Raw genomic sequence first — 12,484 nt, forward strand, 5'->3', positions numbered from 1 at the left:
GCAATGAACATTTGATTTTCAACTTTGGAATTACGGCAGCTTTCACCCCCTGCTAGGTCACTGGATACCTTTAACGTAGGGCAAGAGGGGTTTTAAGCAGCAAAGAGCTCAGGATAAGGATCTGCAAGGACTGGGAGTTCCTGTCTGTGAAACTGGGGGGGCAAAGCAACAACAGAAACCTGCAGAAGGAAGCAAAGGATGTGACTAAGAAAGAAGCCTCTTGAAAAGAGTGATGAGGGTGATTTGGGATGACACAGGGATGGTGAGTACGGCAACAGCTTCCCATAGCACAGCACAGGAGGGCAGGTGCCAGTGGAGGAAGAGTGGACAAAAATGTGTCTGTTAGTCAGAAAGAGCAAGGGACGTGTGGAAGAAGCTGAGGACTGTGGGCCTGGAGCACGATGCCACCATAACGAGCTGCACAGAGCCTGGGAGGCGTCCAGTCGTACACCACAGGCACAGTGCCTCTGATCCCACCAGATTCAGAGGTGATGGCCCTGGGGTGGCACAGGACATTTAGAAAGGCCCTGTCCTCCCTGTGCTGGCCCAAGCACATCCATTTTGGAGAGAAGAGGGAAAACTGACAGCGTCTGCAGCCAGGTAACTCCATTAGGTGATTCGTTCCCACGAAAGGAAACATGCCAGGGAGTGCAGTGGTTTCAGCACAGACATCTCGTTGTCCTTGCATCACTGCCAGGGGCAGGAGGCAGCAAAGCCTGGAGTGCCACCAGGTGTGACAGCTCCGAATCTGCCCAAGCAGCCGGGCTCCTCACACGCCACGGCGTGGTGCCTGCAGCCACCGGGTAACCGCGGCTGGCTGAGAGGGGCGCTGGCCTTGGGGAAGGGTAGAGCAAACGCTAGGAAGAGGCAGCACACAGCAAGTTGCTGGGTGAACACAATGAAAGGAGGGAGAAACAAGATTCCTGGGGATGTAAAGGAAAAGGTGCTCTAAAGCTGAGGGTAAACTCAGTTTCTCCTGCTGTCTAGGTGATGTAAGGGGGGTGAAAAAGCAGCGTGCTCAGCTTAGTCTCAAGGGAAGTGGTGGAGTCACCATCCCTGGAAGTCTTCAAAAGACGTTTAGATGTAGAGCTTAGGGATATGGTTTAGTGGGGACTGCTAGCGTTAGGTCAGAGGTTGGACTCGATGATCTTGAGGTCTCTTCCAACCTAGAAATTCTGTGATTCTGTTTGAATCAGGAGAGACTCGAAGTCTGGAAGGAGGAAAGCTGGCACCAGCAAGGGTCTGGCTGGGGAGGTACAGCCATGGGGAGAAATGCACAGAGGAGGGAAAGGAAGTCTGAGGGAGCAGGGCAGCATCTAGCTTGGCCAGCTGGATGTTCACTGCTCACCGAAGGACTGTAACAGTGACAAAGGAAAGCTCAGCTTCTCCCCGTGAGCGTGGTGTGTGTGTTGAGGGCGGTGTGATCAAGAGTAGAAGACAATATTCCAGTTCTGAGCATTGCTACCAGGCTTGGGTACACCCCACTGCCTCTCGGTGCCTCGGCACGTTCCTTGCCTTTTGCCTGTTTCATCCAGAAGCTGTTTGGGCAGAGCAGGTTTTGGACACGGTGGCTTTTGGCAGAGGCAGATCCTCTCCAAGAGCTTTGTTGCTCCCTAACCTCCTTCCCTCTTCCCACTGGGCCCTGCTGAGCTCCTCGTCCTTTCCCCAGATCAGTGAAACCGTCACAGTTTGGGGGTTAGCTCAGCAAGAGCTGAAAGCCCTCAGCCTGCCGCTAGCACCGTGCTTCCTCTGGAGCTGGTAAATCTTCCCGTGGTGGCAGCTGGCAGCTGGAAGCAGAGGTGGAGGGAGATGAAACAGCACCAGCTGCAAAGTTGCAAACCAACTTTTTTGGCCCGACAACGGAGCCAGCTGGTGTGCTGGGAGGTTTGTGCCCTCTTCGGTGGTTTCAGTGCTGGCGGATGGCTTGTTGGCAGAGCCAGCTGTAAGGAAATGCCCATCTGCCTCCTGTCTTGGCCTGTAGCTGACACTGTCGGAACTGCGCATTAGCAGGGTGAGCCACCAGCATCACTGCACAAGTGAAACCTTTTACATGAACCTGATTTATCACAGGATAAATTGATCACTCGTAAGCACAAAATACATGCGTAACCTGAAATACGTCCCAGGCACTGGCTTCTTCTATGTGCAAGCATCCCCATCCGGTCCTGACAGCCTTCCTTTTTAAAGGAAACCAAGCCCATACAAATTAAATAAGCCCAAAATTAATTATATATATATATATATATATATATACACATATAAATCTTTCAATCAGGATTCATCATGCATGGAAGAAAGCTGTCTCTGGAGTCTCAGAAAAAAAAAATGACTCGCAAGTTGTGTCACAAGCTGCACCCTGACAACTGCTCAGTGGTTTTGCACCGGACGGTGTCTGTCTGGAGAGGAGTTAGCTGCAGGGAGGGGAACGTGGGGCTGGAAGGGGCTGCCAGGATCAGCCAGGCCCCTGTCAGCAGCAGGCAGCCGTGCCTGAGAGCACCCCAGCCCTGCCAGGTGAGGACAGCAGCCTGCCGGTCATCTCAGGACTCTTAAATTCTTAAATGCACCAAAAGTCCTGATCAGTGAAAGCAGAGGGAATCTTTCCAGTGCTTTCAGCAGGCTTGGGATCATCTGAGATGAAGAACAGAGGGAAAGCTCCTGTAATCCCCTAATCCTGTCAAGGCATTGTGCTTTCCAGCAGGTGATTTTCTTCCACATGAGCAGGATGGTTTCTGTGTTGACAACATCTCTTTAAATAGCGGGAAGCACAGATACAGCCCACTTAAAATGGTTTTGGTCTTTTTTTTTCCAGCCCCTTTGGGAGAAGTTCATCTTTTATGGGCATAAAAATGTCGTGCAAACACCTGAGGCTTGGTGTTCCGGGCGGATGCTGACACGAGTGCAATTACCCGTTTGCAGTGCTGTAACAGGGCTGTGTTCAGAGCCCCTGAAACGTGGGCACGGCCACCCAAGCCAGCCAGCCGAGGCTCCTGCCTGAACTTTCCCTGAACCCTAGTGGCTGCCTGGTCAGACCTGGGCTTTCTGCTCCCTCTCCTCTAGGTCAGGTGAACCGCGTACGTGATGCTCATCAGTGTGCTTCTCCCCCTGCAGCTGCAATGCCGAGACTGCTGCCAAATCCCCCTCCAAGGGACAGTGTGATCTGAAGAAAGCCGATCTCCCCCCTCCGGAGGACAGCCAGCAACCCGCAGCGATGTCCATGGCAACAGAGGCCTGGGAGGAGAAGGCGAGCAGTGAGACATCCAGCGAGGCTCAGCCTGCGGGGAACGTAAGGGAGAGAAAATCACCTCTGGTCTTGTGCGTTTGTTTAGGATTTTTTCTTGCCAGAAGCTCTGAAGGATCCCTTTGCTATAGGAACTGGGCAGCCTGGGATCTGAAGCCCCACCAACTCCCGTGAGCGGTTAAACTCCGTTAGCAGGATTCCTAATGCCTGTTTTATCACAGCTAATGAGGCAGGAGCCAGCTGTGTGCCCCTGCCGATCTGCCACTGCATCCCTTGCAGGGTGTTCAGCCATAACCCCTTAGTGGCTTTCACCGTGCCACCAGCCCCCTGCTGCACGGCCCAGGGGACCAGCCAGGCTCCTTTAGTCCCCTCTTCATCCAACCCCCCTGCTAACAATTGCCTTTCTCCTCCTTTGCAACCCCAAACCCAGCCGCTGCAAAGCAGACGCTGCTCTGAGCACCGAATTGCTCCCAACCCCCTTCCCCTGCCTCTCTTGCAGACCTCCAGCCCCGGCTGCCGCCGCTCCAGCTCCGACATCGTCCATGAGAGCGGCGCCAAGGCCCAGCGGGAGTGCCGGCTGCGGCCGCACTTCAGCGACCCCATGCCGACGGACTCGGTGAAGAGGAAGCAGCTGGAGCTGAAGATCGCGGCGGCGGCGCGGCAACACGCACAGAAGCGCCGGCAGGAGCGGGACTACGGTACCCACAGGGTGCACTCTCAGGGGGGTGGGCGATGGGCCAGGTGCTGAGCTGCCTGGCTGCCTTTACTTTTGCTTCCCACCCCCGAATTTTCCAGCAGCGAAACAGGAGGGGAGGCAGCCAGCAGCCCTGCTTTCATCTGGTCTCCCTGCCAGGGTTCGTGCTGCTCGTGGCTGTGCCACGCTGAGCTCCGTGCAGCTGGCAGTGCCTGTAGTGATTTCCATCTCTTCCCAGGTCCTGTGGTAGCCAAAGCCAACCTCGGCCACGGCGGCAGCTTCGACGAGACTCGCCGCGCCCCACGTGGCTCCCTCCGCTCCCGGCACCACTGGAGCAACGTCAGCAGCCTGAGCACGGACAGCGGGATCGTCGGCCTGAACGACGCCCGCGAGGAGCTGGATGCCGGCGGCGAGGCCGCGCGGACCAAGCCGGCAGAGGTGGAGCGGGCGGACAGCGGCATCGGGCAGACGTCGGCCAGGAAGTGGAGGAGCAGGGCGGCCGAAACGCTGAGCTCCCTGCAGGCCTGGGAAGCCCACCAGCCCTGCACCGACTGCGGAGAAAGGGACCTCCCGGCGGAGACGGACGTGCAGAACTGCAACCAGCGGCGGGCCGACCTCTGCGAGAAGTGCCGCAAGCGCAGGACGGAGCGCAAGGAGTCTGTGCTGGAGTTTGTCAACACGGAGGCCAGCTACGGGGAGGACCTGCGCATCATCAAAGAGGAGTTTTACCTCCCCATGCAAGCGGCCGGGCTGCTGAGTCAAGAGCAGCTCCTTGGCATCTTCAGCAACATTCAGGAGCTCATCGACCTCAACGAGAACTTCCTGGAGATCCTGCAGGAAGAGATCGATCAGGCCTTTGACCAGGTACGGTGCCTGCATGCTCTGCAGGCAGACAGGAGTAGGTTTTGTATCGGGAAGGCAGCACAGCTGGAGCAGGGGAACTGGGAGGTGGAGGACTCTTGGGTTCTGCTCACCTGCCCAGTCTCTCACTCCCTCAGCTGTTGGAAACCAGGGATTTCAGTAGGTCTGTCCCAGGTCGGAGCTGCTGGCCTCGCCCCTCCGCTGTGGTAACGCTGCTGATTTGAGCAGGCCACCAGCCCTTTATTCCCCTAGCAGGGGATATATCCCCCTGTCTGTCCCATTACCAAAGGTGGCTTTAAGCCAGCTTGCTTGGACACTTCTAGGTGTGACCATGGGGGCACAGAGCTCAGCTACCGGAGGGGTGGAGGGGGCCAAGCTTGCAGGCCACGCTCTTACCCAACCGTGAGCTGGCTTGGGGTTGCAGCTCATTGCAGCTTGCCTCTAGGCTGGCTGCAGGGCCAGGCAGCAAAGGCTGCTCCCTGCTCCAGAGGCAATCTGCACTTACTTACAGCTCTGCGTGCCAGTTTCTCATACTGATGCACTCTGCCTTGCACTTTAGACACTCCTGTCACAACAGCGTAGTGGGCAGAGGGCAAAGAAATGTAAGTAAGTTTTTAGAGCAGCAGACAGTTGTTGCAAAGGACACACAAACAGCTCCACGCCCTCCTTTCTTTGAGAAACCAAAACCCACTCATTGCTTTATCAGTTTCACCAGGATGTTTGTTTGCTAGGAAGCACATCCCCCCTCTCCTGTGAAACCCCACATGTCAGACTGAGCAACGCATCTCAGGAGCTGACAACCTCTCCCACACCTGGCCCAGTGAAGAGAGATGTACACTGCGGTTCTGATGTCCTCTGTGAATAATTTCTTGAGACAGGGGCTTCTACAACAGCTGTGGTTTTCCCTGCCTCCTCCTCCACGTTACCCTTTGCAGTCAAAGCCCGGTACTGGATCAAAAACCAGAGAAGTGCTCCCTCTCTTGCTGCTGAAATGAGCAGGAATTGCCGAGCGTGTCAGCACGCACCTCGACAAAGCTAGGAGCGTTGGGTGCCACCAGGTTCTCATATTTCCAATTAGTCTGGAAGCTGAAGAGCAATTTACCGTGAAATTTATTTTTCACTTAGGCACCAAAATAGCCAGTAAGAGCTCAATGAAAGGAGATCGTGCTTCCCAGCCAGCCCAGTTGCTCAGAACAAGTGCAGAAGTTGCTAAGTGCCATGCCTGTTGCCTGAGTGACGTGCCTCCCCTGCCCATTTGAACCCATTTCAACCTAAACCCTCCACCAGAGGGGGGGAGCCCAGCCGGTGTCGCCCCGCCCTGGTGCCCAGCAGACCCTGCGGTACAGTGGCGCTGCTGGGGCTGAACACAGGCTGTGTGCTCCTGCCTCTGCCGAGCTAACCCCGCGGGGCTGTGTCGTGTGCTTGCAGGGGGATGATGACCTGATGACCGTGTGCATCGGTGAGATCTTTCTAGAGTTCGTCAACATGCTGCCAGCCTTCCAGACCTACTGCCTTCAGCAGTCCTCCTCAGTGAACATGCTCAACGCGCTGGAGAAGGAGAAAGAGCTGCTCAGGTGAGAGCATGGCTGGGTGAGTGTTCCTTGGGGCTTCGAGGGCAGGAGAGCGCCAGGCTGAGGGCAAAGCCTTTGTCAGCTCAACTAGATCACAGATTTATTGCTAGTGTTCTTCAGAGATGAGCTGCTTTGTCTTAGGGTGAGGAGTGTGCTTGAGGCTCCCAAATATGTTCAGCCCTTGATATCTTCACTGAAGCAGTCTCTGCAGTTGGTCTCCAGCTGTATCCTGGATTTTGGGGTACCAGTGTTTGCCCACTGACCACAGGGCTGAACTTTCACTAAATAATGTCACTTATAAATTTATAATAATAAATTATAAATAATAATAAATATAAAAAAAATAATACATTTTCACTAAAAAGCAGAGAGCAGCTCTCAGCAGAGCACGGTTTGGATTCCCACTGGGGTAAGCCACTGCGTGAAGCGTGCATGACTTGAATCATATCCCGTTCCTAGCCCCAGCCTGCTGGGCCAAGCTGGGCGAGTCACGTCTCTGTTTCCACTGCAACAGCTATAAAATGATGACGGTACCAAACTCCTGTTTAGAGCTTTGTAATCGAGTGATGAAAGGATCTACACATGGATGTAATCTGATAAAAGCTGACGTGCCTGCCTCGGGCCTACCTCAGTGTGCACCACGGAAAGCTCACACCTGCACTGCTCTACAGTGATTTCATAGGAGACTGCTAGGATGCTACGTGGTAGTGTTCCAGGCCCCTTTTTTTAAATTTTTGAGAAGACAGAATTCACAGAGCTATTAAAACCAGGGGGGCGGGCGGGGGCTGCAGTGCTCAGGATTCCAGCTTAGTGCTTAGGATTGCAGCATCAGCTGGCAAAACAGCCCCCGTTTCATTCCCTCTCCTTAAATCCCTGCAGGATATTCCTCGATGTGTCCCAGAACGATAACACGGCGCTGCGACGGATGAACCTGCGCTCCTTTCTGATGGCCCCTCTGCAGAGGGTCACCAAGTACCCCCTGCTGCTCAGCAGAATCATCAAGGCCACCACCGAGTACCACCCAGACCACGGCAGCCTGCGGGAGGCCAAGAGCCGCATCGAGTCCCACCTGGAGCACATCAACATGAAAACCAAGCAGGAGGGCAACACGTGGACCCTCCGCTCCTTTCGGCAGGACAGCAAGAAGAAGAGGGAAGTCATCAACATCGAGATGAGGGAAACCGCCCTCAAAACGGTGGGATGGCTGCGGGAGGAGACACGCTTCGTGATGGAGGGGGCCCTGCAGCTGGCCCAGCCCCCCGACGGCCAGTGGGTGAAGAAAGGCAGCAAGACCCTCAAGTTCCAAAACATGCAGGTCCTCCTGCTGGTCAACATGAAGCGCGTGTCCGAGTCCAGCCTGGAGCTAGCTGAGCCGGGGCCCGTGAAGGACGCCGTGCTGGTGCTCATCAGGGACAAAAACAATGGCAAGTTCCATTTGCTCAGGGAGCCCTTGAGGCTGAGTAATTGCATCGTCTCCACCGATCCTGACTGTGACGACACTTTTGAACTCATTGAGATCAGGCGGGAGGCGTTTGTGTTCCGGGACAGCGACCGGGCACGGACTCACCACTGGTTCAGGCAGATCAGGCGCTACTCGAGGGAGCTGGGCTCCTGGAAGAAGCGGCGCAACGCGCTGCCCAACATCATGATCAGCACCCCGCACACCCGGCCCTGAGTCCTGCGCGGGCAGCACGCGGGGAGCCTCGGCGGCTTCGACTTGCTCCACTCTGTGGATGACACAGAAAGGAGCCTCTGACCCAGGAAGAGTTGTGGCTCCTGCCCAGCAGCACTGGAACCGAGTGTTACGGCCTAATCCTTGTCTCCAGCCTCAGGACTCACGTCCTGCGTGTGGCCGAGGGACCTGCACGCAGGGGCTTCTCTTGAGGAGTAGACCCCTGGAAGAAAATACTGAGTTTTAGTTGTTAATATTGCACTGCGGGAGAATGATGTGTGATGCTTGCATTTGCATGGATTCTGTTGAAAGCCAGTCTTGACAACATGAGAGAGGTTTCCACCATTGACTGTATTTCATCAGCATTAGGTAAAGTCAGGGTTAAAATTAGGCGCAGTATTATGCAGCAGAGGAGGAAAGTTGGAGAAAATGTTTTCCATCACTACTCCCCTAAGGACTATATTTCATTTTTCACCTTTGTATGTTCAGTCAAAATACTTGTTAAAAAAAGAAAGGTCTTTCATCTTTAATCCAAATCAAGTATGTATCGGTTTGCTCAGATTCAGCTGCATGCACACAGCAAACAAAGACAAAATCAGGCAAGAATAAAAGGAACTCTTGCTTTCTCACACATGCACCCCAAATACATCTAGAACCTGTGGACGAGCAGTATGCCCCCACTGGAAGTCTGTTGTTTAACCGACTTAGGGACTGGAACGTAGCACTGCATCTGAAATGTCTCAGACATGTATGTAAATATCTCTCTGCTACCACTAATAGTGAACCTAAAATGCAATTATTTAAATGATGTAATCTAGTGTATTTCAAAATTTAATGGAAAGGAACAATTTACATTGTACTGTAGAGTAACATAAAAGGTTTTAATAATTATGTTTCAATGACTTTAGGTGGGTATTTTTAAAAAAAAAATCTTTGGGTTAGTTTGTTTTCTGGAGTAGATATTGCATTTAGTGCGAGTGGTGTTCAGGGGAACAATGTGCCTATGTCTGTTTTTTGGATGCCCTGAGCAGAATTCAGGGGGTAGTCCTAATGAATCTGGGAGAACGGTACAGCCCTGCTGCCCTGAATTATCACCGGACAACAATCAGCTGGCACAAAGTGTTCTGCCCTGGCTGCAGTCCCACCAGGGCAGGGCAGGCCCCAGCGCAGGAGAAGCCAGAGCTGAAACTGAGAGCACAAAGCTCTCCCCTCTAAGGTCTGGCCTCTCTCAGCTCCTCAGCAGCAAAATTCCGTGAAGCTGAACAATGGTAAAAAGGCAGAAAGGTTCTAACCTTTTCAGCCTGACATTCCCACTGCCTGTGGCCTTGTGATTACAGGTTCAGCAAAATGTCATGCCGTGACTTACGCAGCAAAGGCCAGATCACAGGCCGAGCGGCTAAATTAAAGGAGCCTGAGTTTTGGTTGGCGGACCGCAGAGAACAATCTGTAAATGTTCTTGGAGATCATCCCTGGGGGAAAGACAAGACCAGTCAGTATTAATCACTGTCAACAAAACATTTCTGTTACAGGAGGATTCACGCTGGGAACGTATCTCTGCATTTCTCCAGAGATCAGCTAGCACCAGCGAGCCCGCAGACGAAGGCAGACAGAGGCAGACCTTTGTGGAGGTAGCCCTAGTCCTGTAAAATCACCACCAACCCAACACCAAACCCTATCCCGTTCGTTGTCCCTCTGCCACAGCAGCCGGGGCTTGTTACGTGCTGCTCCAGACACCGAGGCAGACACGGTCAGTGCAACGTGCTTAGCGCCTGCATTTCCTCGTCATCCTTAGCGCCTCATTTTGTCCTTGAGGAAACCGGAGTTTCCGCATCATCTGGAGGCTTTGCAAGCACATACCCAAGAGGAGGGTGGCAGCACACAGCTGAGCACCGTAGTGAGTGGCAGCTGCCCAAATGCCTGCCAGGGCAGCTGCCTGTTTCCCTCCAGTGGCTCTGAGTCCCCCCCCAGCTATTTCTAGTTAGAAAACAAATTGTTCCCCAAAATATGCACTGAACAGCCAGTGAATAACACAAATAGCTTTTATGATTTTTTGTTTTTCAAATAAATTGTCATGTAAACAGTGAAGCTGCTGGAGGAAGATCTCTCTGACACTCTCCTGACAGCTCTGCCTCTAGCAGCCTTCCAGCTCCATTCCCACGACAGGCACAAAGCACCAACTCCTTGCACCTTCCTTTTCTTTCCCAGATCAAAAGGATGCAGCTGCCTTCTCTTCATTCCCTCCAGTGGCAGTCATGCTAAGAGAAGACATAAGCACAGTAACCTAATAATTTATCCAAACAGCAAGTGGCTTTCACAGGCCCTGAAAGCTGCTCCTTTCTGGGAGGTTTTTGATTACTTTCTAGCACGATGCTTTTCTCCACTCCAATCCACAACCGAATCCAGCCATGAGCTGTTTGCACGGTCGTATCTTTATATCGAGATACCCCCAGCCACCCTGGCTGTTCCAAAAGGTTAGAGAACAATAAGTAGATGTAAGAGGTCTACTTTTTCGCATCAATCTTGCCTACGGATGATTGTTCAGTTTTTCACATTCTGGGTTCCTCTAGGTATCACAGGAAACACCTGCCAGCTAGGCTGGTAGCAAACAGGGCCTATTTCCTCTGAACCAGGCAAACTCCCCCAAAGAAGGTCTGTAAATAATTGCCCTCTGTTGAGTTACAAGCAGGACGTGTACTCGGCGCTGTAGCCCTGTCCTAAAAAACCTGCGGTCAGGGAACAGTACGAGCTCTTTGATCTGGGACAGCCTGCTACGGCAAGCGACAGACTGATTGTGGAACCTGTCAGGCGAGGCAGAGGCTGTGTTTTGAATGTTATTTATCTTTTACGTATCCAGTGTGTACTCAGCTGCGTGCCTGCTTTTAAATTACAGGTGTTGAAAGGGAGCCCAAGCACAGAACAATCCCTCTGGCCCTGCGAGCACTCGTGCTGTGGGGTGAGCCTGCAGAGGAAGGGGGAGCGGTGTCAGCGCACTAACGAGGCAGTAAATTTCCATAATCCTCAGGCACCTTCCTGAACCTGGATGATCCCTCTCCTGGGAAGTTCCAGGTCCTTCAGTATCACATGTACACATCTTACTTGACAGCCCTAGAGATTAGCTTCGTTGTAGTTTTCCATTTCTGATTAAGCTGACAAAATGCTCTTATAACCCATGGCACTTGGGAACAGGTTTGTCTACAAGCCCAGGAAGTAATTACTTGTTCCAAACTGGCCTTCCTGGGGCTCTACAGGATTTTTACACCTCTTAGAATTCACGAATGACAATACTAAAAACTTAATGACTGACCATACTCGGGTTACTTTTCAAGACTCCTTCCAACTGCACTTACCTTGCTAGTATGAGCAGGCCAGAAGGAAGACATCCTCTCTGAAGTATTACATTAGGGGAAAAAATAAAAAAAGTCAACTGGTCACTTACCAGGTGGGAAAAGAAAAAAAAAAAGAGAGAGAGAGAAGGCAGGCTTTCTCATAGTTTCTGCAGTTTTTACCTCAAAAGGCACACCACACAAAGAGCACCAGTGAGATCAGGTACTGAAGGAAGGAAAACCCACTTCAAGCCAGCATGCTGGGTGGGACAGCCTTAGAAAACGTGGGGAGATGAAAAGTAAATGCTTTAGAAAGCAGAGATACCTGCTTCAGGGAACAAATAGAGATCTTCCCTTTTATAGTGAAAGAAAACGTGCAGTGGTACTGACAGAAGACCCCAGCAGAGCCAGAGGTTTGCTGTTACCCCTCAGAGCATTGAGACACAGAAGTGAATCTGATGGGACCCTCCCCACAGGTGACAGGGGACACACATTTGGGGTGGAGGTCACCCAACATGTGCTGTTTTGGCTGGGAAATTTGGGTCCAGTTCTGGAACATAGATACGGGATCAGCAGTTACGGGCCTTGGCTTTGATAGGACAGGGCCTGCAGCCAGGTTTGGCTCGGTCAGGTTTGTGCTGTCAAAGCTGCCGGGGCTAAATCCTCTGGTACAGTCACGGTTGTCCTGAAGAGAAGTGAGGTTCGTCACGGATCTCTGCAATGGGATCAAGAACGCATCTGAAAGGGAACACCAGCTTTGGTCTGGCAGCAAGAAGCTATTGTAGCTGTCACTGGAGACTGAGAGACTGACCTCAGCACATCCTAAATCCTGTGGAAAAAAAAGCTCTGAGATGATCTCATGTTTCCTGCCTGCGGGGAACTTCAGTCATTTGATGCTCATGAAAAGATTACGAAGCTAAAGTCCCAGGAAGCCAGATCTCCAGAAGGTGAGTCTGGGAATCTTGCACTGTCTCTTGCACTCGTCCCCAGCATCCTCAAAAGGAAGGGAATTCAATTCTTCTAGCACCACGTCCAAGACAGCCCTTCAGGGCTCACATATCAGGCAGCTGTAACAACTGGTCCTAGGAGCAGACCCAGGATCCTTGTTCCAGCGGTGGTGGAGCC

At 52.6% G+C, this 12,484-nt stretch overlaps 1 protein-coding gene across 6 annotated transcripts in view; it reads left to right on the forward strand.

The window, feature by feature from the left end:
• Nucleotides 1-9,991, forward strand: part of LOC309879743 (uncharacterized protein) — a 34,468-nt gene extending 24,477 nt beyond the window's left edge. For 4 of the 6 annotated variants that reach the window (XM_082763909.1, XM_082763911.1, XM_082763910.1 and 1 more), the window contains exons 4-8: nt 3,109-3,283; nt 3,738-3,936; nt 4,171-4,796; nt 6,222-6,367; nt 7,244-8,908. In XM_082763909.1, coding sequence (XP_082620035.1) covers nt 3,109-3,283; nt 3,738-3,936; nt 4,171-4,796; nt 6,222-6,367; nt 7,244-8,039 — 1,942 coding nt within the window. In that variant the 3' untranslated portion in view covers nt 8,040-8,908. Of the gene's footprint in view, nt 1-3,108; nt 3,284-3,737; nt 3,937-4,170; nt 4,797-6,221; nt 6,368-7,243; nt 8,909-9,565 lie in introns of those variants that run through there. The other 2 variants (XR_014317836.1, XR_014317837.1) reach the window with 2 other exon arrangements.
• Nucleotides 9,992-12,484: the final 2,493 nt, after the last annotated feature.

The sequence above is a fragment of the Aythya marila genome (assembly GCF_965140915.1).
Source record: "Aythya marila genome assembly, chromosome: 6".
Classification (NCBI taxonomy): domain Eukaryota; kingdom Metazoa; phylum Chordata; class Aves; order Anseriformes; family Anatidae; genus Aythya; species Aythya marila.